The sequence below is a fragment of the Mustela erminea genome, chromosome 3 (assembly GCF_009829155.1).
Source record: "Mustela erminea isolate mMusErm1 chromosome 3, mMusErm1.Pri, whole genome shotgun sequence".
NCBI classification, from domain to species: Eukaryota; Metazoa; Chordata; class Mammalia; order Carnivora; family Mustelidae; genus Mustela; species Mustela erminea.
Genome location: NC_045616.1, coordinates 63035449 through 63062321, shown reverse-complemented (window position 1 = coordinate 63062321; position 26873 = coordinate 63035449). Strand labels below are relative to the sequence as shown.

Sequence of the window (26873 nt, the reverse complement as noted above, 5' to 3'; positions counted from 1 at the left end):
ACAATCAGCCCTGCATGCAAGGTGGGTGGTGAATACTAAGAATTGCCTTTCTTTCTGACACAAATCATAGATGAAAGTGCATGTTAGTTTGGACTAATGCATTATAGAGTTCTTCAAAATACTTCTGGAATATTTGTTGCAATTTGAATGTTTATGTCACTGCCTTTCTGTTTTAACAAAGCTCTATTTTATGACATTACTATAATGTCATCACATAGAATTAGTTTTATGTTCTATCTCCTAAGAGGTGGAAAGTGATAAAGCTCTCACTGGGGTGTCTGGTGTGCTTTGTTATAGTCCTGACCAAATTATATAGCACTGACTTAAGGTGAAGTTTTATTCCCCACTTCTCAACCTCTGCTCCAGTACAGGGATTTCCACTCTCCCCAGGAGAGACAGATGTGGAAAAACACTTGCAGCTTCTCCCTTTCCCACCATACACATACCCTGACTCCTCCCCAAGAAAGAAGGACAAATTTCTCAGGCGAACTGGGTGAAAGACCTTGGCCTGCCGGCCTCAGCCCCATGGAGGTGCTTACCCAGGTCTGCTACTCCTGCAGCGTGGAAAGTTCCCCGGACAGCCTTCCCTCCAGGATGAGTCCTGTGTGGTGCTGAGTCCCAGGACTGGGAAGAAGGTGGGGCATTGGGGATGAAGTGTGGGCATGATTCTCCATGAACTGGTAACTGATCACTATCTACTCTGTTGAATGTTTCCTTTAGATCCGAACTTAGGAGGGAAGGAGGGTTGTTAGATAATGACCCCTCCCTCCAAGCCCAACATGCTGGAGACCTGCAAATACTTTTGAGCGTTTCTATCATCTGGGTGTGGCAGGTAGGGCTGTCTTTTGCCCCAACTTTGCAGTATCAGATTTCTGTTACCCCCCTGGCTCCCATTTCTGCTAATTGCTGATAGTTTTAGTATAAGTGGTTAGGCCTTGCAATAGGCTTGTGTAGGTGTGAATTCTTACTGGGTAGGTTTTGATTTTCCCATCTGTAAAACAGAGATTTAAAAAGCATTAAGACTGTTGTTAAAATTCCTGTTCTGTGATAGTACCTCTGAAGTGCATAGCACAGGGCCGACGTAAAAATGGGTGAGCTTTTATTATTACTGTCATTACTCTATGTGTGCCCAAAGACTTCAAAGCTCCATAAATACCCTTATTAAAAGTAGTGGACTAGGGGCACTTGGGTGGCTCAGTGGGTTAAGCCTATGCCTTCGGCTCAGCTCATGATCTCGGGGTCCTGGGATCAAGCCCCGCATCAGGCTCTCTGCTCAGCAGGGAGCCTGCTTCCCTCTCTCCTCTGCCTGCCTCTCTGCTTACTTGTGATCTCTGTCTGTGAAATAAATAAATAAAATCTTAAAAAAAAATAGTGGAATTTCCCAGTATCTGGAAGATCCCAGAACGTTATGGTGAGGAGGAGCTATCTCTCCCACATCTTTTGATAATGGTGGTGTTGAGGGCTAAAGCAGAAGGAAGGACTAGAGGTTCGGGGACAGTGTGGGGAAACTGAGAGAAACATCTGTGTGTGTGTGTGTGTGTGTGTGTGTGTGTGTGTGAGGGTTGTGTGTCACAGGAACACATGTAGGATGGTTTTGATATGGTATGTGATGTGAGCGAATGTACGCCCTGTGACATGAATTATCAAAGGGAAAAAAAAAGAACTGAAATTCTTTTTTACCAGAATAGCTCTCATTTATGTGTACAAATTATTATTTGGGCAAAATGATTGTCACACACATGGAGATAAGGCTGATTTGTGCATGTCATTAAATATCTCAGATAAGCTGTGCTGTAAATATTCTTTGGTTGTAACAGCCACTTCTATAAATAAGGTTTTAATCAGCAGTGGGACCTATTGCTTAGCGTGATTAGCAGGGCACCTAAATAAGTAGTTATTCAGTTCTTATTGCAGGAGATACTGTGACTGCTCTGCCTTGATATTCTGGGATCCCCTTCATTTTCTCTGCTCTCCTCTCCTGGCTCGTGTGGACCTTTGCTTCCACCAGCCAGCACCTGTACCCCTTCAGAGGACCATCCCTGGGTCCTGAGGAACTGCCTAGCTTTGGGTGCAGAGAGCCAGAAGTGCCTACAGTTCATCCCTGCCCTGGGTGGCCCTTAGCCAACAATGGGTGGGAGTGGGAACATGAAAGCCCCACACCTTTGCCTTGAGTGGGAATAACTCTGAGCAGAGGCTGAAGCTCGCCCCCCAGGATCCTACCGAAAACTGTCTTGCCTCAGTTGTCCCTTCCTTTATCAACTCCTCTTAATAAATGATTCACACCTGATTCCTTACCCCGGGTTCTGTTTCTGGGGAACCTGAATTAAAATCATTTAATATATGCCAAATTTTCTCCTGGACGCAGTGTAAAGAGCACTTATTAATCCTCACAACTCTGCAAAGTGGTTTTGTCATTATCCTTATTTCATGGAAAAGTACACCACCTTGAGTTACAGGGAACAGGCAGTTGCACTTGACTGGAGGCGGTTGGGGTTCATTGTCTTGCCTTCTTTCCTGCCCTTCTTGCCCGCTGACATCTTTGTCATGTTTGGAATGACTATAGGATTATCTTTTGAAGTACAGCTACCATGTTGGGATGGTTAATCTGAACAAACAAAACCATATTTTGGAATTATTACCCATATAAAGCCTATCATGAGTGAAGATATCACAGTAATTTCCCTTGTTTCAGAACGTACAAGGTGATTTAGGCAAGAGGCTGTAAAACAATTTTTGTATAGGCAACCAAGGTATCAGAATGACCAGGAAGAATGCTACTATGTTTACTAAGCCATTAGCAAGAGTACTGGGTGAAGCAGAGATGGGTAAGGGTCAAGGCTTTGGGGTCAGAACCTTCTGAGTTGGAGTCCCAGTGTCTTCGCTGACAAACATGACCCTGGGCCATTTACTTAATCTCAATAAGCCTTAATCTTACCACCTGTATAATGGAGACTATAATACCTATTTTGGAGGACTGAAGTAAGAATTAAGTAAAAGAATTAAAAAATGTATATAAATTTCTTGGCATGATGTCTGTCACAGGGTATACACAAAATCAAGCTGTTTTTTATTAAAATGATGTCTGGCACATATTCTGTGGTGTAACTCAGTGACTCACCCTGAAACAGAGTTATACGATTTGAGTCTCTGAGCCTCCATCCTCAAACTCTTTTCCAACTGCCTGCTCATCTTTTCTTAATTGGCTCAAGGATCCTCCCATCTCTCCCTTCCCCTGACTCTCAGCTCTCCAAGAGAAAAGAAAGGGGGGGGGGAGGAAAGAGAAAAAAAGCGGGGGGCATACAGCCCTCTGTTAAGACATTTGGCAAAAAAGCTCATAATCATATGTTTATTTTAATTTCACTTTGCTGTCTTCCAAAACACAGGCCTATGCAGAACCATGCTTCTGTTTGCCTCCTGGGCATTCACAGTTATTCAGTGGTAACGACGCACAGTCCATTTATAAACAAACATCTTTTTGTCTTTATTGCTGGGTTTGTTTGTGATGTCTGAATGAGCTGTTTAAGTATATGTTTATACAGCTACTTATCAAATGTTTTGTACTGGGTGCAAAAAGAAGGTAGAAGTGGCTATTACATAACTCGTGGTTTGGAGTGCTGCCACAGAGTAGAGCTTGGGGAGTTAATGATGGAGGAGAAGGACTCTCTCACATTTATATCCCCTCTCTACAATGGTGGGCCACCAGAGGGGAGAGCTCAGTGGACAAGTGAAAGATCAGTTCCCATGTGTTCAGCCTGAATGTAAGCCAAGATCTAGGGTGCACTCAGTGAGAAAGAAAACCAAATGGTGGGTCATGGGAGACCCATGACTCTGGTATCCAAAACAGCAGTTAACTGGAGTGGCAGTAGGACAAGGGGTGTGTGTGTGTCCAGAGACAAAGAAGATAAGAGACAAATCCTGAAGTATTGACAGGGTGGGGTTGTGAAGGGACATGGCATGTGGCTTACCTGTCCCTGCTGGCCTGGAGGTGGCCTCTGAAAGGATAGACCCCGACTAGACAAACCATATGTTCTAATCCAATGTTTATCAAAGGTATCTGAAATCATTTGATGAACTCTGCCCATTTCTCACTGATCTGATTGTTGTACTAGGGGGAAATACTCCGTTGTGGCTTTGGGTGCCATATGAGTCTTTGTTATTTATTGAAAGGAGAGATAATGAAAGTAGAGGTGAAATGCATATGATTCAATAGCATCGTGTATAGGGCTGCTTACCTGCGATTTTTTTTTTTTCACTATTGTGAAATAAGGTCAGATGGGATTCTTCTCCTATTCTAGTTTTGCCTTTGCAATGTGTGTATGTCTCTGAGCAATACTGTTTTTCTCAATCAGAGTATATCTTTATAACACTTACAAAATGTGTTAGATGTACTTTTAGAGGTACCAGATGTCCTGTTTTACTCTCTGGGCAATGCCTGTGTATTCTATCAAAGTTCTCAGGGGACAGAGTTCCTTAAACACCAAATAATAATAGTAATAACAACAGTAAAACCCATTAAGTATTCCAAGAGCTGATCACACCTGAGCAGAGAACTGTTGTTTGTTGCATGTGGACAGTAAGATCAAAGAAAGGAAAAGCTAATTCTGTGTCTTAGTCTGAGGGAACAGTGAAAAGAGACTAGGAAATAAATGGTAAAAAAAAGATAAGAAAGGAATAATAATGGTTTCATGTGGTTTTTCTTCTTTTGCAGTTCTGTTTTGACCCCAATGTGGATGATGCAGTCAGGGCCGAACCACTGATCAGAATCTGAAAAATTCCCATTTTCTCAGTCACCTTCGGTTGAGATAAGATGGAAGACTCTTACAAGGATAGGACTTCACTGATGAAGGGTGCCAAGGACATTGCCCGGGAGGTGAAGAAACAAACAGTAAAGAAGGTAAATCAAGCAGTGGACCGGGCCCAGGATGAATACACACAGAGGTCCTATAGTCGGTTCCAAGATGAGGAGGACGATGACTATTACCCGCCTGGAGAGACTTACGATGGGGAGGCCAATGATGATGAAGGCTCCAGTGAAGCTACAGAGGGTCATGATGAAGATGATGAAATCTATGAAGGAGAGTATCAGGGCATCCCCGGTATGAACCAAGGGAAGGACAGCATTGTGTCCGTGGGGCAGCCCAAAGGGGATGTGCACAAGGACCGGCAGGAGCTGGAGTCAGAGAGGAAAGCTGATGAGGAGGAACTAGCCCAGCAGTATGAGCTGATAATCCAAGAGTGTGGTCATGGTCGTTTCCAGTGGGCCCTATTCTTTGTCCTGGGCATGGCCCTTATGGCGGATGGTGTGGAGGTGTTTGTTGTTGGCTTCGTGTTGCCCAGTGCTGAAACAGACTTGTGCATTCCAAATTCAGGATCCGGATGGCTAGGTGAGTGTACCATGTCAATGAGACAAATTCTGAACCTGGATTATTTATTGAGCACAGTTAACAGATAGAATAAATACTTTCCCTCTAGAGCAGTGCGTTTTTCCCCCAACATTTTATTATGAAAAACTTTAGACATACAGAAGAATTAAAAATATTGTACAAGGATGCCCATATATATCCACCACCCAGATCCTAGAGGTTACATTTAATACCGTATTTTCTTTACCATCTGTCCATCCATCAATCCAACTCATATCTTTACACATTTCAAAGTTAGAGCAATAGATTTTAACTTATCATATTACAAATGTTTTATTGGTTTCTCCTTTATTAACTTCCAGAGATATGCCCTGGGAATTTAATAAAGCTGTTATGTGAAAACCTATTTGAGTAGTTTCCTAAATATAGAGATTAATTCTAGAAAACTCTGACAAACATGATTTCACATTTCAAATTTTATGTGAAGTACTACAATTTAAATACTTTGGGGACCCTGCTAATTTTTTTTTCTATAATCTATGTGTATGTTTGCTTGTTTATTTTTTCACTTAGTCTTAGTCATAGAATTTTCTCTAGATTACATTTTCTATCTTTTTCAAAGTTCATTCCTTTGTGCCTAAACTGGGAAGACTTCCTTATATGATTTTAAAAATCTCTTTCAAATCATATTAATATCTAAATTATATGTATAAAAATATGACCTCCCTATAAAATATCTAGATAGCCGATTTGAGTTTTGTTTTAAAGTTACCATGGGGCAGCTGAGTGGCCCAGTTGGTTAAGTGTCTGACACCTGATTTTGGCTCAGGTCACAATCTCATGTCAAGCTCTGCGGTAGGTGTGGTGTCTACTTGGAATTCTCTCTCTCCCTCACCCCTCCCTCTGGCCCTCCTTCTGCACATGCTTTGCACACACACCGCCTCTCTCTAAAAAAAAGAAGTAAATTAATTAATTGATTTAATTAAATAAAATTAAGCTACAAGTCTTACCTTGTTACAAGATCTTAGGCAGTGTTCCCACTTATTCCCTTGCTTGATCTCGCCACCCTGATCATGACCTGAGCTGAAATCAAGAGTTGTATTCTTAACCAACTGAGCCACCCAGGTGCCCCAAAATGCCATTTTCTAACCTGCTCTGTGACGTTGTGAGAGAGATAATCATGAATGAGAAAAGGACTTATATCTATTCCTTTAACAGCTGTTTCTTTATATCACTTCCTTCTAACATCTATTTTTTTAGTCACTTAACTGAGCGAGATAGATCTGTGGAAGCAGACTGTGAGGGAGAGAGGGTATGGGGGAATGGGGAATATTTTGCGTGTTTTTCCTGGTAGACTCATCTGTGTGTTCCCTCATCAAAATGCAGAACATAATTCGGAGGAGGGTCGTTAGTCATTTGTCAAATTGATCCTTTCAGTGTATCCCTTGTGTATCTAGTGCACCATATTTTGTCTTTGGTTTTTTCTTTGGTGGGCACATAGATCTACCGTAAGTCTGGACATCAAAACCTTTTATCAAGATTTTTCAAAAGGAATATATCAACAGAACATTTTAGAAAGCTAGAGCCTTAGAAATACATGCAGGGGCACCTGGGTGGCTCAGTGGGTTAAGCCTCTGCCTTTGGCTCAGGTCATGATCTCAGGGTTCTGAGATCGAGCCCCGCATTGGGCTCTCTGCTTAGCAGGGAGCCTGCTTCCTTCTCTCTCTCTGCCTGACTCTCTGCCTGCTTGTGATCTCTGTCTGTCAAATAAATAAAATCTTAAAAAAAAAAAAAAAAGAAATACATGCACACACATATTTAATAATTGCAAGCTAAATTTTACCACAAACATCTTTTCACGTTGTGATCCTAGCTTTTATGTTGGAAATGTTCCAGGAAAATCTAAAGTATGCTTAGTGTGGGATGGAAGCACAGTATTGCCATGGTGCCCTGACCAGTCTACCCCAGAAACCTGTAAACCCCAATGATGTTACCCACCCCCAGGTGGCACCCAGAAGTGCCGAGAATGCCGCGGAACAACCGCAGCACAGATATTTTCATCTTCTCATGAATATTGGCTGCTTTAGTGAGTTAAAAATGTGTCCCTGCGAGTGTATGGTTTCACTCAATGTTGCAGGTCCTCAGCAGAAGCATTTTAATGGTTTTGTAACAGTCCCTCCCAGACTTGCATTTCAATTATTTTGCCATTGTAATTTCACTTATAATTGCATTCTAACAGAGTTTTTTAGGGGCAGGCATTGAAATTGTTTTGCCGTTTTCATTTCATCAAATAATAGCTTTGTAATATGATTATCACACTAAGTCACAGCAGCGGGATCAAAATACAAGAAAGATGCATGGCCCATGTTTGGTGGTGTTTGAGGAGTATAGATTTGCAAAATAATTTCTCATTTGCTACTGTCATTTCCTCAAGGAAGGTGAGGAATGAAAAATAGGAACCAATGTATGTCTCAGTTATTTGGGAGATCAGTCATCTCTTGGTGTTTGCTAGAAGATTGACTTAAAGGGAGTTAAGAGTGTCTTGTGTGTGCATGTGTCTATGTGTGTGGTCTGTGTGTATGTATAACATTGTTAATTAGAGTAAATAATTATCTAACAAGTTGCTCTTTGAGGGGATGAGTGCAGTCACTTTAAGATAATCCATGCTTTATTGCCAAAGTCTATTTATTGAGCAATTACGTGCACAGCACAGTGTCATATCACAGGGGGTAATAGGACAAGTAATGACGAGGCTTCTATGTCAAAGAAGTTACAGTCTAGTACAGAGAACGCATAAGTGCCTACAGGTTAGTGGTACAAAGAGGCAAGTACCAACAGCTGGGAGAGACGTGTAAATAAGGAGACTTGAGGCTGAGAGGCCACAGAAAGGGTTAGGACCTCACCAACGTGGTGAGGAAAAGGCAAGGATTTCAAGAGGGTGGAGTCAGCAAGGATCAATTCCAGAGGGTGGAGTCAGCAAGGATCGGTCCTTGATTAATTCAGACAGTGGAACAAGTGGACAGTTGATGAAAAGAAGGTGACTCATCTAAGTAATGCAGAGTACTGGTCTTAACATGAGGAAGAAGGATGAAGAGTTGGATTTAGACTTCTTTCTGCGAGATCCTTGGGGGTGTCCATAGAGCCGCTGGGCTACTCTCCGTTTGGGCTGAAGCATAGTTGGTTGGTGAGCCATCTCATTTAAGATGACACTGCCAGTGACCTTCACCAGGAAGCTGGCGACATCCTGCAGAACGCTGTTTATGGGTCTGGTGGTGAACAGGAGGCCTGAGAAAGAGAAGCCCGAGTAAGAGGAGCAACCAGGAGAGTGGGGAGGCCTGGAAGTTGCTGGGAAAAGGAAGAGGCCTGTAACTCTTGAGTGCTGCAGTGTGGTACAGGAAAGGTTGCAAAGGGTCTCTCAGTTCAGGCAGTGAAGTTCTTGGCTATGCAAATGGCTCTTGAGACCCACAAAGTGAACAAGGCTAGGTGAATAATAGGTTCAACAGCTAAAGAACGGCACAAAATTTTAAACGTCTTATCTGGACGGTCAGTGACATTAGCTGCCACTCTGACGTTACAATAGGTTCTGTGTTGGAGTAAGAGGTATTTATGCAGTGGCTCTTTGTGGGGGGGGATGGCCCAAGGCCCTGTAAGGGAGATTAAGATGAGTAAGGATTGGTTCCTAATATGGATGGAGATCATGGTATTCCCCAGTGGCTGGTGCCTTAGGGATTTAGGCAGACCCTGTCGTTTTAAAAGTGAGGGGAGGTGCTCTGGGCATGTGGGCAACTTGCCTAGTCCAGGGCTGCGTACTGGGGAAGGCAGACTGTGGAACATACTTCCCAGCTCCTCATCCCATGTTTCTTTCCAGTTCTCTAATATTTTCATTTGAAGTCCTCTTATTTGGGTTTACTCCTAGGAGAAGATGATATTCTCAATTACTAGCAGAAATATACCACTCTGGTATCTCAAGGGATGATCTAAAATTCACTTTTTGTTTGTGAACTCCAACAGTGTAATCACCTGTTCGTATTAGACCTTTGTCGCCCTTTTCTAAAACCCTAATAGAGGATATTGTCTGGTTTTGTTTTTTGTTTTCTGTCTTTTCGAATTTATAGACAGTACATAATGGTAACAGTCACAAATGAGAAATAAGATTTTCTCTGAGAATTAACATGTGAAATCAACCCATAGTACAAAGTCAATTTAAAGAGGCAGAATAGTAGAAGTAAAATAGAGGGAATGTAAGCCCCATGGGACCAGGGGCTTTTGTCTGTGTTGTTAAGTACTATCTCCCCCCTATCCAGATCAGTTCCTGGTACATATTAGAATCTCAACAACTCTTTGAGATGACTGTCTGTGAGACCATTAACACATTGAGAACTCATTGAAGGTACTGATATATCCAAAGGAAGAATGTGTTGTTTCAAATGGGACTTCGTTAGTTGTGGAGGACCAACAGGAGGGAAAGTCATAGATGTACATGTTGGCAGTGCCCTTCTAAATGCTGTCAGGGTTGGTATGCTCCGATCTAAAAATTTTAACCTATGTATTTTTGGGACCACATGTATCTCTATTATAAGGAAAACCACATTAGCCTGGAGTCTGTGAAGGCATGACTCCTGTAGCAAAGACATTTCGTTCTAATTCCATGCTCCGTAGCACTTTAAGATTTCAAATTCAGCTTTTTTAAGAGTTTTCCCATTAGGAATGTGCTTGCCAAAGGATGCCAGTCTTTTTGGCAATTTTGGGTTTTTTTTGGTTTAATTAACCAAATGTCCATTCTGGCTTTTTTCCATCTGTCTTGGTGAGGTTGACTACTGGGAGTCTGTTTCTGAAGATGGATCTGTTCAGGATGTGCTGATACGTCTAGTTTTGGCACATGTAGTACTGAGGTCCAGAGTAGGACGGGATAGAAGTAGCTGGCACCTATGTGGCCTACTTGGGTGGTCCCCTGGGTTTCCTGGAGAAATATCCTAGAGTAATACTAGTTTTCTTTTAGAACATGTATAATATTGGCATACTGGGCAGATATGGAGGTAGACCGTGAACATCAAGCATTGAGAATATATTTGTACATATGAATGCAATTTTACTTGACATTTTTTTCATTTTTTGAACTCTTGGAAGTTTAAAAAAAGATTTGTAAATAATTCTAGAATTAAATATAGATTTTTGTGAATTTAAGATATATTTTTGACTAGAAGTGGAGGGGTGATTTTCCTTTTAGTCAAAACTTGGCTATTGACTGTATCAAGTCAGACTATTGGCATTTGTATATCTTCTCTTGATAACTATAATGTTCACTCAACAAAAATGTATTGAGTGCTTATTATGTGACAGGCATGATTTTAGATTCAAGGAATACAATGGTAAAAAACAAACAAAAAACAAACAAACAAAAAACCCCCCCACAAATCTCTAATAGACCTGAAGCATGTTTTTTAACCTTTCTTTCTATAGTTTCTAAACTTAGGTGGTGGAATTCCTTGGAACATAACAGTGTTTTTCTCTCTCTCTCTTTCTTTTTCATTTTGTTTGCCACTTCTAAAAAGGGTGATTTCCTTGAAGCCTGAGCTGGATGGAGATGACTTGAACTACCCCTAGTTTCTCTTTCTCCATCCCTACACATGCTCCTTTATTCTTTTAGGTATTAACAAAGGAAGATACATTCTTTTGAGATTTCTAACTCCTTTATATTTAGCTGACTATATTTTAAAAACAAAACAAGCTTCAAGTTTCTGAGATACATTTTGTTTTAGGCCCATTCACTACTGATTGCCACAAAACTGCAGACAGATTACAGAAGCTGGCTCACTGTTCATTGAATCAGTCCTTGCACTCAGTCTGTATCACCCATTCCCAGTGCTGTCAGGTAGACCAGTATATCCCGACTAATAACAAGATGCAGTCTTAGCTTTAGTCCAAGCTTTGATCTTTTAGCATCTGGGTATTCTCTGTATGTTTTTTACAGTTTTATTGAAAAGTAACTGGCATACATCACTGCATATTAAGGAGTACAGCATGATGGTTTGGTTTGCATATATTGTAAAACGATGACCACTAGGTTTAGCTAATGTCCATATTCTTATAGATACAATAAAAACTTAAGAGAGGGGGAAAAAAGGAAAAAAATTGTTTCCTCATTCTGGGGATACTTAGGAATAAGAACCCTCTTAGCAACTTTCTTAGGTAGCTGACTCTTGAATAACGTGGGGGTTAGAGGTGCTGACCCTTTGCATAGTCAAAACTCCCCTTGTAAATTTTCACTCCCCCCAAACTTAACTACTAATAGCCTTCTGTTGATGGGGAAGCCTTACTGGTAACATAAATAGTCTATTAACACATACTTTGTATGTTACATGTATTATATACTATATTCTTATAATAAAGTAAACTAGAGACAAGAAAATCATAACAAAGAGAAAATACATTTACTCTACTGTACTGTATCTATAAAAAAAAAAAAATCTGTGTATAACCCAGATAGCTTCAATCCACATCGTTCAAACCTGTGTCAAATAAATAAATAAATAAAATCTTAAAAAAAAATAAATAAAATAAAATAAAACCTGTGTTGCTCAGGGGTCACCTGTAAATCATACACCAGTGTTAGCTAGAATCATCATTCTGTACATTACATCTAGTACTTACTTATCTTATAGTTGGAGGTTTGCGTCATTTGACTACCTTCCTCCATTTCTCCCTACTTCTTCCCCTCTCCCTCGGCCTCTGGTAACCACAGTTCTGATCTCTTTTTCTGTGATTTTTTTTTTTTGTTTAGGTTTTTGGGTATTTTTTGTTGTTGTTATTGTTGTTTTACATTCCACATATAAGTGAGATAATACAGTGTTTTTCTTTCTTCTTCTGGCTTGTTTCACTTAGCATAATACCTTCAAGGTCCCAGCATGTTGTTGCAAATGGTTGGATTTCCTTGTTTTTTTGTTGTTGTTGTTGTTTTGGTTTTTTTTAATGTCTGAATAATATTCCAGTGTGTGTGCGTGTGTGTGTGTGTGCGCACCACAACTTTTTTTTTTTTTTAAGATTTTATTTATTTATTTGACAGAGATCACAAGTAGGTAGAGAGGCAGGCAGAGAGAGAAGGGGAAACAGGCTCCCCACTGAGCAAAGAGCTTGATTCAGGGCTTGATTGCAGGACCCTGGGATCATGACCTGAGCTGAAGGCAGAGGCTTTAACCCACTGAGCCCTGAAGGCACTCCTGCACCATAACTTCTTTATCCATGCATCCATCAACAGACAAGATTGTTTCCATGTTTTGCCCATTGCAAATAATGCTGCTATGAACATGGGAGTGCAGGTATCTTTTTAATTAGAATTTTGTTTCCTTTGAATATATTCCCAGAAGAGGAATTGCTGGATCATAGGGTAGTTCTATTTTTAATTTTAAGAGAATCCTCCATACTATGTTCCTCAGTGGCTGTACCCATTTACAGTGCCACCAACAGTGCACAAAGTTTCCCTTTTCTCTCCGTGCATGCTAGCACTTTTTATCTCTCATCCTATTGGACGGCCATTCTGACAGGGGTGAGGTACTATCGTGGCTTTAATTTGCATTTCCATAATGATCACTGATGTTGAGTTTCTTTTTATCTGTTTATTGGCTTTTCTTATCTCTTTTTTGGAGAAATGTCTATTCAGGTCCTTTGCTCATTTTTAAATTGGGTTATTTGTTTTTTGCTGTTGAGTTGTGGGAATTCTTAAATATTTTGAATATTAACCCCTTATCAGATATGTGATTTACTGATACTGTTTTCCTGGTCCATAGGTGTTCTTTATACTTTGTTGATGGCTCGTTTGCTCTGCAAAGGATTTGTACTTTGATTTAGTCACACTTGTTTATTTTTTATTTTGTTGCTGGTCATGTCCAAAAACCTGTGTCATATCCAAAAATCATTATCAAGACCCATATCAAGGAGCTTTATTCATATATTTTCTCCTAGAGTTTCACAGTTTCAGGTCTTACTTTTAAATCTGTAATCCATTTTGAGTTAATTTTTGTGAGTGCTGTAAATTATGGGTCCAGATTTGTTCTTCTACCTGTAAATATCCAATTATCCCAGCACTGTTTATTGAAGAGACTATCTTTTCTCCATTGAGTATTCTTTGCTCCCTTATCAAATATTAGTTAACCACATGTGCTTGAGTTTATTTTGATTCTGTCCCACTGGTCTATTTGTCTGTTTTTATGTCAGTACTACATACTACAGTACTGTTTTGGTGACTATAACTAATATTATATAGCTTGAAATCAGGGATTGTGATGCTTCCCTCTTTGTTCTCCTTTCTCATGACTTCTCATGACCCTATTCAGGGTCTTTTGTGGTTTCCTATGAATTTCAGGAGTGTTTTTTTCTATTTCTGTAAATGTGTTCTAAGTTTTAAAAGGAAATGCTTTGTACCCTAAAAGTGTAGGCTGCAGATTTCAGGAACAGCAGCTGTGTACCCTGCCTAATCCCTTTGTCATTGACATCGGCCTTGGCGTCTTGAAGGGAGGTTTGAGGTCCAGGGTGTGTGTGTGTGTGTGTGTGTGTGTGTGCGCGCGCATGCACGCGTGCACACACCCTCTGGATCTGTTTAGCCTCTAAGCTGTCACAGTGATTCTAATTGGAATTAAAAAGTTATTGGCTTCTAGAGAACATCCTGTCCACCAACACTAGCAAAATCTTATTTGGATTCATTATTGCCAAATTGGAAAAGAAGACTCAATAATTTGTTGCCATTATCTTCCTGGGTCTTATTTCCTCTGGTCATTCATATTCTCCTGAGAGACGTGAAGTTTTTAATGTCCTAGTGGAGTTGGCCAAGTAGCCTGAAAAGATTCCTCCATCCCGAGATTCTGTGATCCACTTTCACAGGATAGGATTGAACAGAAGCTCCATGCCACATTCCTGAAACTTGCCAGTGAGCAGCATTCTGGGATGGTGAGAGTGTGATAGTAAATGCCTTTCTGTCACCTGGAGGCTCATTGGAGCTTTTTCCACAATACGGCTTTGAACCTGAAAACTGATCCTTGTATCCTGATGTCCTAGAGCACTCCTGAATGAGGATTCTGATTCCACTGGTGGTCCTGGCCTTACATATCCTGATTCGGCGTGGAACTCTCCCTGAAGTCTCAATAGAACTTGTTGATCTGTTGTCAGTTTAGAGAATTTGTTAATTACAGGTTGGTTTAAATAGGGCAATCTGAAATGTTAATCACCTAATAACTACAAATAATTAGGCTTGTAGGTTTGAATTCCAAACATGAAAATGCAATCATCCCCTTCCATGGGAAATCTAACCTTTCAATATTCTTACATAGCAAGAGCTTTTATAGGACCTAAGCTTCCTGCAGAATGCTTTGGAGAGTAGGAAATGGTTTGATTACATTCATTTTGAAGAGTTAATCTGATAAATTACTGAAGTAAGTATTCCCAGCCCACATCTTTGCAAACTGACATACTTACCTTAAACTTAGAAAATTCTTATTGGCTTTTTCAAGATTGTGAGAGAAAAAATAAAAGAGATCTTTGGGTATAGTTCTTACCTTTGATTTCAAAATTGAGATCTCTTGTCAAATATAGAATGATGAAGACACAATGAATTTTTCCAGTTTTTTATGCAAGTAATTTGCTTAAAAACAATATAATGATCTTTAAATTATTTTCACACCTCTCTGTTATCTAAATGCTAAAGATAATAAATTTTGTCGTGTGTATTTTATTACATTAACAAATGTAATCTTAAATGAGCAAATATGTCCACATGTTGGAATATCGTTTATTTTTGCCATCAAGTTTATTTTTTCACTCTCAAGACAAAGCCTGGAAACAGAGAAGCTGACAGCTGAGAAATGCCTAACATCCTATTGCAAGCACTTTCCATAGCCAACTTACACTGTGGGGCTGCTATGAACAGTTGTGCAAGTTGTAACCCGCCCAAAAGCACCTGGCGGGTGCTGGAATCCAGCCTTCCTTCTACTCACCAAGCCATTCACCCTGGCTTGTGGGTAATTCCACCTGCCTATAAGAAAAGGTGACTTTTGCTAATTCTTATACTCTAAGGAGATTCTTTTTTGTTATTTATCCACCTAGATGAGGACCTTTTCCCAGTTAACATAGAGGAGCCTTCTGTGCCAAGAGGCTCCATTATTTGGGGCTCTACATCAGGTAGTGGGGAGCCTGAGGGGATTCAAAAGGAGGAGGAAGATAAGAAACCAAGGTCTTGCCCTTCCAAGAACTTATGGCAGGTTTAGATTGCTCAGAAGAAGGAAAAGATCAAAGGAAAAGCATAACTGAGGTGCAAATATCATTCAGTAAACATTCACCCAAGCAGTTACAGTTGTTGGGTGCTAAGCATAGTCAAATCAATATGGGCTTTATGTTAGAAGATCATGTGCCTAGTCTCATTGACTTAAAATACTTTGGAAATGTTGAAAAATGGGGGACTTTATGTTTGTAAAGGCACTACATTTGAATGTCTCAGAACTATAGAAGTGGAGAGAGTAGATCTGGAAGGGACACCATCATCAGAGGGCTTCAATCCCTCTCCCAACCAGCGGCATGCATGTATTTGTTGCCCAGAAATTGCTGAGTTTTGTTTTGGAAAAAAAGTAAAGAGCACAGGCCTCCTTTTCTCGTCCTCTGGAGGCAGGCTGGTGCCCCAGAGACTCTGGGTAGTGATGAGAGAAACCCTGAGGCTCAGAGCCCTAGGACAGTACAGAGGGGAATTTTCAGATTTGCCCTGATCCTAATCATAGCTAGGGTATCCTGCTAACACTCCCTATGTGTCTGGCATCTCAAGGGTAAGAAGGGTAGCCAGTGCTAAAGTTAGCAGAAATGGCATATGAGGGAAGGGCTGCCCCTCAGCCTGGGATGGAAGGTCCCTGGACAGAGGCCAGGATGGGGTGCCCTTAGGTGGTAGGGGATCAAGCATGTTACAGGTTTCATACTCAGTCCACTTTATCTGCCTGTCTCACCATCTTTTGTTCACGCTGCCTCTTGTAGTAACTTTGCGCCATTGTCCTTAATAAATGACATCAATATAATTACTATTAAAAAAGAGAGAGAGAGAAAGAGAGAAGGCCCTGCTTTAGGACAAGGGACTCTGCTAGCTATACCTCTGATGAGGGAGTTTTCAGTCAAACAGAAGACCTCCTAACCTGCACTGAGGCCAGGCTGGGGCTTGGTGGAGTGGCCGACATGCATCTGTACTATCAGGTTAACCAAGGAACATCACAGAAAGTTGGGGTGGGTGGTGAAGAAGAGTGTGTTCTTTCCTGATGCCCAGGGGAGAGCTCAAGGAGAACAGGATGAAGTCATCCACCTGGCACTTCTGAAGGGCAAATTGCCTTGGAGTTGCTAAGATGAACATTGCATCCACACAGCACCCTTGGTTTGTGCTTGGGAGAGCTCCTTTGATGGGTATAGTGTAGGATCAGGCTCAGAGAGGGGAAGTGAAAGGGGATACTTCACATTCAGTATGGCCCTTTGTGAAGTCAGGAAGAGAAGATGAGAAAGTTGGGCGTTGCTTTCCCTAAGACGGGATGTTAATAAGACACTTTCAAATAAGTGTTGGAGCCCAACATTCTTCTAGGAGACTAAGATTTCTGTGGTTCTGCAGAGCAGCAAGCCTTTGGGGAATAGTTTGTAGCATTTGAATTACCAACGATCAAGACACAAAATAAATTACATTCATGATGTCTTTGGTTATTTAAGTTTAGGCATTTATAGCATTCAAAGAGAAGAGAAAAAAGTTGTTTTAAGTAAAATCATTACCAAGAATAGCTCAGTCCTTGGGAGGGATTTGCATGAACCAAAGTGAGAATAAAATATGTAGCCCCTTTTCTGCATAGAGGCTGAGGGTGTGTAGCATAGAGATCTGCAGTTAACCTATTTAATATGCACATAATGTACCTATAGAAAGAAGAGAACGGATGGTGAGAGGCCAGGTTTGTGACCCAAAACCGGGTAAGGTTTTAGGATGGGGTCTCTTTATACCCTTCCCAGTGACTAAGTAAAACCAGATCTACCCACAGGTCGTACCATGGTCAGGATGGGGAGAGCAGGAGCCGGGGCATATTTGGGAGAAGTTTGGGGGGAGTGTGTTTTTACCTCCAGAGTCAAGAATCCAGTTTATCTCTGTGACCTTAGGCTAGGACTTTCCTCCCCCAACTCTGAGACCATATTCTTATAGATTGCCATACTTTACTTCTGTAGGCTCAATCATGGCAGTGTGGCAAAGATATTTCACACACACACACACACACACACACACTCACACACACCCCTTCTCCTAGGGATTCAGGTAGAACAGGAAAGCACAGTGTGTTCCAACTATGTGAAAAACAAGGCTACTATCCCTTGGGGACAATGCTTCCTGACAACAGTGAGCTAAAGTGTAAGGAAGATACCACCTTGAGGTGGAGTCAGCATCTCCATCTTGTCAAGTTAAGGTAGGAGATGGATGGACAGGAGGAAGCCATGTGGTGGTTAGCAGTGCTCAAAGTTGGAAGGAATGATGACATTAAATAATCAGAAACCAAATATAAAATCAAACAAGAGAAAACAAATAGAAAGTAAACCATAAAAGAACTGCTTAGAATAAAAAAGATACAGCTTTGATACAGGCAGCCACATGAAAAAATTTTGAAAACCTTATGCCTGAGGGAAATAAGCCAGACAGAGAAGGACAAAAAGGATTGTATGACTGCAGTTATAGGAATTATCTAGAATAGGCAAATACACACAGACAGAAAGTAGATTAGAATTACCTGGGGCTGGAAGGGAGAGGGAATGAGGAGTTACTACTCAAAAGTTAGAGTTTCTACTTGGAATGATGAAAAACTTTGGGGAAAAATGGTGATGATGGTTGTACAGCAGTGTGAATGTACTTAATGCAGCTGAATTGTACAGTTAAAAATGGTTAAAATGGCAAAATTTGTGTTGTGTAAATTTAACACAATTCAAAAGAAAAAGGGAAAAAAAACCCAACCCAATTTGAAGGAAGTTGTTTTGGAGGTGGTTGGGTGCTCGTAGCCATCTTCAGAGATGGCCGGAGTTCACCTGTCTCCTGTGTTTGAGGCGCTCGCTGCTGGGCCTAGCAGTGAGTCCTGGACGGACACAAATGGCTTCCCAGAGCAACTTCTCCAGCCGTTTCCTACATTTTTCACGGAAATCTGGGTCCTTACGGGGCTCAAGTTCTTAGTAGCCTGCTCCTACTGGTAGCTTTCTTCCTGACAAATTCCAGGCTGATTCTGGGCGTGGAGTTTGCCATAGTGGCTTCTTACATAAGAATATTCTAGGGGCGCCTGGGTGGTTCAGCTGGTTGGGCAACTGCCTTCGGCTCAGGTCATAGTCCTGGAGTTCCGGGATCAAGTCCCACATCAGGATCCCTGCTCAGCAGGGAGTCTGCTTCTCCCCCTGACCCTCTCTCCTCTCCTGCTCTCCCTCTCTTTCATTCTGTCAAAAAAATAAATAAATAAAATATTTAAAAAAAAAAGAATATTCTAGACTGCTAAATTCTTGAATATCTTGGGGAATATTTGAGGGTATAGGGAGGGATTTGGATATAGATGAATTATGCTACTTAAAAATCATAAGGGAACAAGTAATATAACCTAGAATATTTTGTAGGCAATTTTTCAGTAAGCTTGTAGTCAAGATAATCATTAGATTAAAATGTGCAACTACGCCATGTAACTTGTTTGAGAAATGAGGTAATTTTTTTAGGTAAATGAAGTTTAACTCCTCAAAAAACAAAGCTCTTCTTGTTTAAGCCCATTTCTTCAAAGAAAATCAGAAGTGTTTTATATTATTTCTAAATTTATCTTCTATCATTTAAATGTGTCCTCATGGTTCAAGGTATTGATTTTTGTTCTTTATGTAATACTTTAGTTTTTCTTCATCCCTTTCTATCATCCTGTCTCTGCTGCCACTTTAACTGTCTCTAACTTATCCCCTGATGTATCTGTGCTATGGGTTAGGAAACTAGATAACCAAGGTTGTTAAGAATTACCAGTTAAACAAGAGTAAATAGATTATGAGAAGGAACTGAGAATTATTGGGTAATTGCTTGACTTTATAAGTGAAGCTTTGTACCAGATAAACAGGATGTCCAGAAGCCAAGCTCAGGTTCTGTGGAGGAGGCATTGGAAGGACATGGGAAGTTTGGCTTTTGGTACTATTTGCCATTGTTCTTCAGATCATTCTTGGGGGAGTGGGATGGAAGATTTGGGTCACAACACATCCTTGATCAAATGTTTGCTGTTTGGTTTATAGAGTGCCTTAAACTCCCGAGTATGGTATTCTAAGCTTTCCATAACCTGGGCCTGATCTGTTTTCCCCTCTTTTCTGCTGTTCACTCCCCTCTCCCAGATATTCCAAAATCAGGATGTAGAGTTGCCGGATAAAATACAGGGTGCCCAGGTGAATTTGAATTTGAAATAAATAACAGGCAAATAATATTTTTATAAAGGAATGTCTAATGCAACATTCGGGATACACTTAAAATATTATTTGTTTATCTGAAATTCAAGTTTAACTGGGCATCATGTGTTTTTATTTGCTAAATCTGGCTACCTTACTGGTGAGTGGTGATAACAGCAGGAGGCAGAAGGACTAGAGTTTGTTCTTTACCCTTTATGTGTCAGGCATCCCATCAGTCATTAAATTTACTATTTCATTTAATCACTATCATATCTGGTCTCAGATTTTGTGAGTCGGTGCTAGGGGACGTGTGTATGTTTTATAAGCATCCCAAATGATTCTCATTCAAAGGAAAGTTTCAGAAACACTGTGATAGAGACCACTGCTTCTCAGACACAATGTGCAGATGTCACCCGAGGATGCAGGTTTTGATATAGCAGACCTGGGGTGGGCCTCAGGTTCCTCACGCTAAGATGAGCTGGGATCACAGGTGAGGCTGAAGGTGGTGATTATGAACCCCACTGTGAGTAGTGCAGTCTTGGGCCCCCAGCCAAGCAGCAGCATCATCCCCATCATTGTGATAGTGAAGGTATATGTGATACTATGATTTTAAACAATGAGGTATGTGTTAATGTAAATTCACCAGCAACATTCATTACAGCAACATTCATTACAAAGGAACCTAATGGTCTATTTTTGAGGAAAGGTTTTCTTTCCAAACAGTAAATCTCTCTCTTATTGACAGTTGAGAGATGCCCATTTGTTTTTTCCTCCACCCAAATGGCTATTGACTTCTTTACCCCAGTTTTTTTCCTACACAGTGCGGGAGGGAGGGGTGACATCACAGTTCCTAGCTGCATTTATAGCCACGCATCACAGAGTGGTCCCCAGATGTGCAGGGCAGTGTGACTCTGCTTTGTGGAAATAGTTTCTCAGTACCAGAGCCATGGTGATAAAATTATAATGTGAATTCTTCAGGTTTTTCCCAACTCCTGTGTAACATGAAATTAAATGACGTTTCTGAGTGGGGCTTATTGTCTCTGTAGAATCTAGTGAAATCAGAAGTATGAAAAGTACTGCTGTGTCAAAAAAACTGATTGGAAACTGCCAAGGGTTAACCAGACTGTTTCCAGGAACAAAGGAAAGCCCCACAGTGGGACTCAACCCAGCTGTTAACACACACACCCAGGCGGAGGCTGATTATATGAGTGAGAAGTGGTTGGCTTCTCAGGGCTTTCTGTCTGATCATGTGGTTAACTACTCATTTTTCTCATTAATAGGCCAGAGATGCCTTTGTGGAATGTAACCTTTCAAAATTTAACAGTTCATACACAGAAAGACACCAGCAGGGGTCCTCCACCTGTTCATTCCTCAAATTCTTACTGATTTGGTGCAAGACATTTGCACTCTGTTTGTGGCAGATACAGACATCAGCCAGACCAAGGCACAAGGCACTTCCCATCAAAATGGTCTGGGGACCAGAGGATGGAGAGAGAGATTCTGTTTCAGGGAGGCTTGATTTTAAAAAAGATTTCAGGAGATCATCGTATTTGACCAGGCTTTTCAATGCGGACACATTGTGGACTTGCAAAGCCAAGGGTGGACAAAGGGGGTTTCTAGGAGAGGGAATAGACTGAGCAAAGGCAGGAAGGCAGGAAAACCATGGGTCAGGTGTTGTGAGTAGATTGTGGTTCCATTTTGTTGAAGTGGAGCATACACAGAAGGGAGTGCTTGGAAGGGTGGGTGGGGACCTACCTGTTCATGGAGACTAGATTGAGTTTACTTAGGTGTGGGTAGGGAGCGCTTTAGATATTAGCAGAGAAGTGATGTGGTGAGACTGCTCCTTTGGGAGACTGTTGTGTTTAGAATGGGTCAGAGATGAGCCTGTGGGATTAGCTAAGAATCATTTGCATTGAGTGGTCCAGACAGTAGGTGTGGAGGGCCTGATGGTGGGTGATGCACAGAGGCTGTTGAAGGACAGGGGATTTCCCAGTGAATATCTGGACCCTCACAGCCCACTAGCTATGGGAGCAAGGGAGAGGAGCATACCAGAAGGCACTGAGGTTTCATGCCCTGGTGTTGTGTTGGGCAGGAATGCATAAAACATAAACTACAGTTCTGGCATTGGTGGGGAGATACCGGGAGCCTGTGTGTAGGAAGATGAATTTAATTATTATAGGTGCAAGAATTGAATGTCTTAGTCACAGACTTCCCTTAGCCTAGTGATCACTGGTGCCCAGTGATTTTTTGTTGAGTTTGAGGTGCCAACCAGACTCAGAAGAAACGATCCAGGAGGGCATTTAAAGTGGGTCCTGAGACTTGGCAGGGAAAATAACCCTAGAGATGGGTGTTGGAGACATCTTATTTATTTATTTATTTATTTATTTATTTATTTATTTGACAGAGATCACAGGTAGGCAGAGAGGCAGGCAGAAAGAGAGGAAGGGAAGCAGGCTCCGTCCTGAGTAGAGAGCCCAATGTGGGGCTCGATTCCACGAACCTGGGATCATGACCTGAGCCAAAGGCAGAGGCTTTAACCCACTGAGCCACCCAGGCGCCCCTGGAGACATCTTTAAATAGAGATGCAGAGCCCACAGGAGAGGATGCTTGCTAAAAGAGAAAGCCTGAGGAGGAGATGGGGCTAGTGACAGATCTTCAGGGAATGCTTAGCGGTGACCAGAGAAAAGTCATGAATAAATGGTAGGAAAAGTCTCAGCTGCCTGGAGGCCGAGAATAGCCAGGATTTCAGGGGGAGGAGTGCTTTGGGGCGAGGGGAGGTATAACCAAGAGTGCTTTGGGGCGAGGGGAGGGGGACCAGCAGAGGAAATGACATTGGCTGTGGCAGTAAGAAAACTCTTCCAGAGGGTAGAAAGGACAGATGTCAGATTAATCACTAAACTGAGTTCTAATGTCTATTTTTATAGGGAAGGAAAACAAATCAGCATTTAAAAATTGATTCTAAGGTACTGTGGTATATTTGTTTTGGATAATGCTTCTAGTAACATAATTATACCATAGATTGGAGCAGCTGAAAAAATATTAATCCTCTTCTGCAAAGGAAAATTGCACATTGGTAGCCATTATCTAGTGCTCCTATGTCCTTAGGTACCAATAATCACATCCAGAATATATAGAGGAGAGAAACTGGAAGACCAGGAAAGAAGTGTGTTAGCCACTGCTATCTCATTTTTTTTTTAATTTTTCCAAATTGAAAACTATCAGTTACCGGTACCTCTGGATTTAACAATAAAATAAACTTTGTTGAAATGTTCACATTTAAGCAGTCAAATAGGAATGATAAATGTAAAGAATTGCCCAGGGGAAGGATAGCTCCCAGTGACCACTCCCTTGTAGGGGTGACCCTCAGTGGTCTTTCACGACTACACAGTATAGCTTTGCCCCCTGGATTTCTGCTGGATCAGTAAAGAAGCCTCCTGTCCCCTGCCTTTCCCTATCCTAAGCATACTACATTTGTAGTGTGATGGTGGCTCTTACAGAATCCTATGGTACATCACATAGTGTGTATGATCCCTGATCATATTTTCTCAGTCACAATGCGACATGTTGTTCCCACAGAGATGCAGTTTCCCTCCTTTGGGAGAAATAAATTTACAGCTATGATACAGAAGTGCATCCCGGATGGCCCGTTGTGAAGCCAGGAGAGATGAGGAAAGCCAGGGGATGGCCAGCTTCTTCCAGTATGGGGCAGGTGCTTCCTCTGACACCTGCCCCCGCCTCCTGCCCCACCGCAGCCTCCTGAGCTGTTCCTGTTTGAGAGAGACCCCAGCACTTCCCCCAGCTTGGATCCTGAAAGGAGTTCCTGGGAACAGCCTCTTCCCTAAGCTTCCTCATATCACATGAGTTCAGTCTGGAGGCCAAGCCTAATGAAATGTTAACCACCCCCTCCTCTCTGAAATTGCATCTGCCTTTGGCTTTTTCTGGAGTGTCTCATTTTTCCCAGTACTCATTCTGCATTCTTCTCTGTGCTCCCTGGAGGGTCTTCCCAAGACTCAGCCTTTGGAGCTTTGTTTTCTGTGTATGTGTTGTGATTTGAATTGCTTTTCTTTATGCAGTCATCCAACAAGCACTTCCTTGGTGTGTTCCCTGCCCAGGTCCCAGACTGGATTCTGGGGTTGTAAAGACATGGTCCTTGCTCTCAGGTGCTCATAGGCCAGGGAGGGAGACAGACACGTGGCAGATGAGGGCACCTCTGTGTTACAGATGCCATAACAGGGAGATTGAAAAGAAGGAATGGCTAGTGCTTTGAGAGGGCAGGGCTGGAAGGATTTAATAGAGGCAACATCAGGCATTTTCTGATGATTTCCAGGCCTATACCTTCAAATGTCTAGTTATATATTCCCATTAGGATAGACAGGAAAGAAGCAGAGAAGCACAGGATGGACCAAGGCCATCCTGTGACTTCGGGCAAGTTTCTCTAAGCTTCAGTAAACTAATCTGGAAAAAGAAAATAAATAGCATCTTTATCTTGTAAACTTTTTAAAAACTGCGATCATCACCTTTCCAGAGCTCTCATCCTTTGTTTCTGATAGCCTACAGCCCGTTGTGATTAAAACGTCACCTTAGGGAGCAGCTGGGAGGATTTGAGACAAAGTACAAAAACCCTTAGTACTAGAGGGGGCTCCTGGGTAGCTCAGTCGGTTAAGTGTCCAACTCTTAGTTTCAGCTCAGGTCAGGATCTCAGGGTCGTGGACTCTGAGCCCAGCGAGAGTCTGGTGGAGATTCTCTCCCTCTTCCTCTTCCTCCCCGCATCCCCCCGCCACCCCATTTGCACTCTCATTCTCTCTCAAATCTTTTCTTTTTTTTTTTTAAAGTTCCTAGTACTAGAATAGTACTAATAAATGCATATCCTGTCATCATCAACCTCTGCCTTAACACATTTTTAAGTGTGTGGTACAGTATTAAGTGCGTGCACCATGCCTTACTATAGATCTCTAGGATTTGTTCGTCTTGTGTAAGTGAAACTGTGTACCCTTTGATTAATGCCTCTCTTTTCCCTTCTCCACAGCTGCTGGCAACCACTGTCCTACTCTCTGATTCTCACCATTCTATTCTCTATTTTAGCTTACTGAAATAGTGGGATCAGATAGTATTTGACTTTTTTGTGTGCTTGACTTATTTTACTTAATACAATGTCTTTCAAGTTCATGTTGTGGCAAATACCATGATTGTATTCTTTTTTTAAGGCTGAATAAAATTTTATTTTATGTACATATACCACATTTTAAAAATCCATTTATCTGTCATGGACATTTAGATTACTCCATGGCTTTACTTTCGTAAATAATGCTGCAGTGAACATGGGAATGCAGGTGTCTCTTGGGAATACTGTTTTCAGTTCTTTGGGGTATGTACCAAGAAGTAAGATTCCAGATCATATGTAGTAGTAGTTGTTGTTGTTGTTGTTTTAGAATCTTCCATTATGTGTACCATAATGGTTGTACCAAATACATTCCCACCAACAGTGTATAAAGCTTTCCTTTTCTCTACATCCTTACCAACATTTGTTATCTTTTGTACTTTTGATAATAGCCATCCTAACAAATATTTCATTGTAGTTTTAATTTGCACTGCCCTCATAATTAGTGATGTTGAACACCATTTCACATATGTATGGCCATTTGTATGTGTTTTTGGATAAATGCCTTTTCAAGTCTTTAGTGCATTTTAAAAACCAGTTTATTTAATTTGGGGGTTTGTTTTTGTTTTTGTTTTTGTTTTTTTGCTATTGAGTTGTTAGAGTTCCTTATATATTTTGGATATGAATCCTTTATTTGAAAACATTTGAAAAAATCTTGAAAGCAGCAAGAATAAAACAACTCACCACTCATAAGGGAGAAGTCACTAAGGGAATAGTTTTAAAATGTAGTGAGAGGGGTGCCTGGGTGGCTCAGTTGGATAAGCATCTGCCTTTGGCTCAGATCATGAGCCCAGGGTCCTGGGATCGAACCCCACATTGGGCTCCCTGCTCAGCCAAGAGCCTGCTTCTCTGTCTGCCCCTGTCCCCCTCTTGTGCTCTCTCTCTCTGTCTGTCTGAAATAAATAAATAAAATCTTTTGAGTGAAAAAAGAAAGCAACGGGGAGAGACATGATACCTAGAAAACAAAAAAATAAAAGAGCAGATGTAAATTCAACTGTGTATAAATGATATTAAGTATTTATGAATTAAATAATCCAATCAAAAGTCAGAGATGATCAGACTTGATAATAAAACAAGATCCATATTAACTGTTGACTTTATATCAGAAACAGTGGAGGCCAGAGATAGTGGAATAGCATATTCAAAGAGCAGAAAGGAAAAACAAAAAACAAAAAACAACCTTAAACCTGTTAACCAAAAATCTTATATCCAGAAAAGGTATCTTTCAGAAATGAAAGCAAAATGATAGTCCTGGATAAACAAAAACATAGGGAGGATTTATGGATAACAGGTTTGTTTTACAAGAAATACAAAAGGGAGTTCATCAGCCTAAAAGGAAGTGACCTCACCCAGTAATTTGAATCCACATGAAAAAAACAAAGAGCATTATAAAATTATAAGAGATAGTACATATGAATGAATGTATCTTCTGCCTTCTTCTGTAAACTGATTTAAAAAGCAATTGTGTGTATATATACAATATATATAATATATACAATACATACACTTTATACACACACACACATATGAAATAACGTTGGGCTTGTAACTTACAGAAATACAACATGCTTGCCAATAATAGCACAAAAGATGTACATGGAGCAAAACTGTACTAGGCTAAGAAAATAACTCCAGATGGTAGCTCAAACTCACAGAAACAAATACTTTTTTACAAAACAAATTCTTTTTTTCAGAAACAAAACCAAACTCTTCTTTAAATATTTGGTAGTGAAAATTCAGCAGTGAAGCCATCTGGGCCTGAGATTTTCTTTGTGAGTTTTGTTTTTTTAAAGATTATTATTATTAATTTAATGTCTTTTGTTTTTTAGACCTATTCATGGTATCTGTTGCTTCTTGAGTCAGTTTTGGTAATTTGTCCTAGAATTAACTTTAGCCTTACACTAACTTAATTCCTGTGAGACAGAAAT

At 40.9% G+C, this 26873-nt stretch overlaps 1 protein-coding gene across 2 annotated transcripts in view; it reads left to right on the top strand.

The window, feature by feature from the left end:
• The window catches only part of SV2C (synaptic vesicle glycoprotein 2C), a 236681-nt gene that overhangs the window by 74884 nt on the left and 134924 nt on the right, over positions 1-26873 (top strand). For both annotated transcript variants that reach the window (XM_032335926.1, XM_032335925.1), the window contains exon 2: positions 4709-5384. In XM_032335926.1, coding sequence (XP_032191817.1) covers positions 4808-5384 — 577 coding nt within the window. In that variant the 5' untranslated portion in view covers positions 4709-4807. The remainder of the gene's footprint in view (positions 1-4708; positions 5385-26873) is intronic.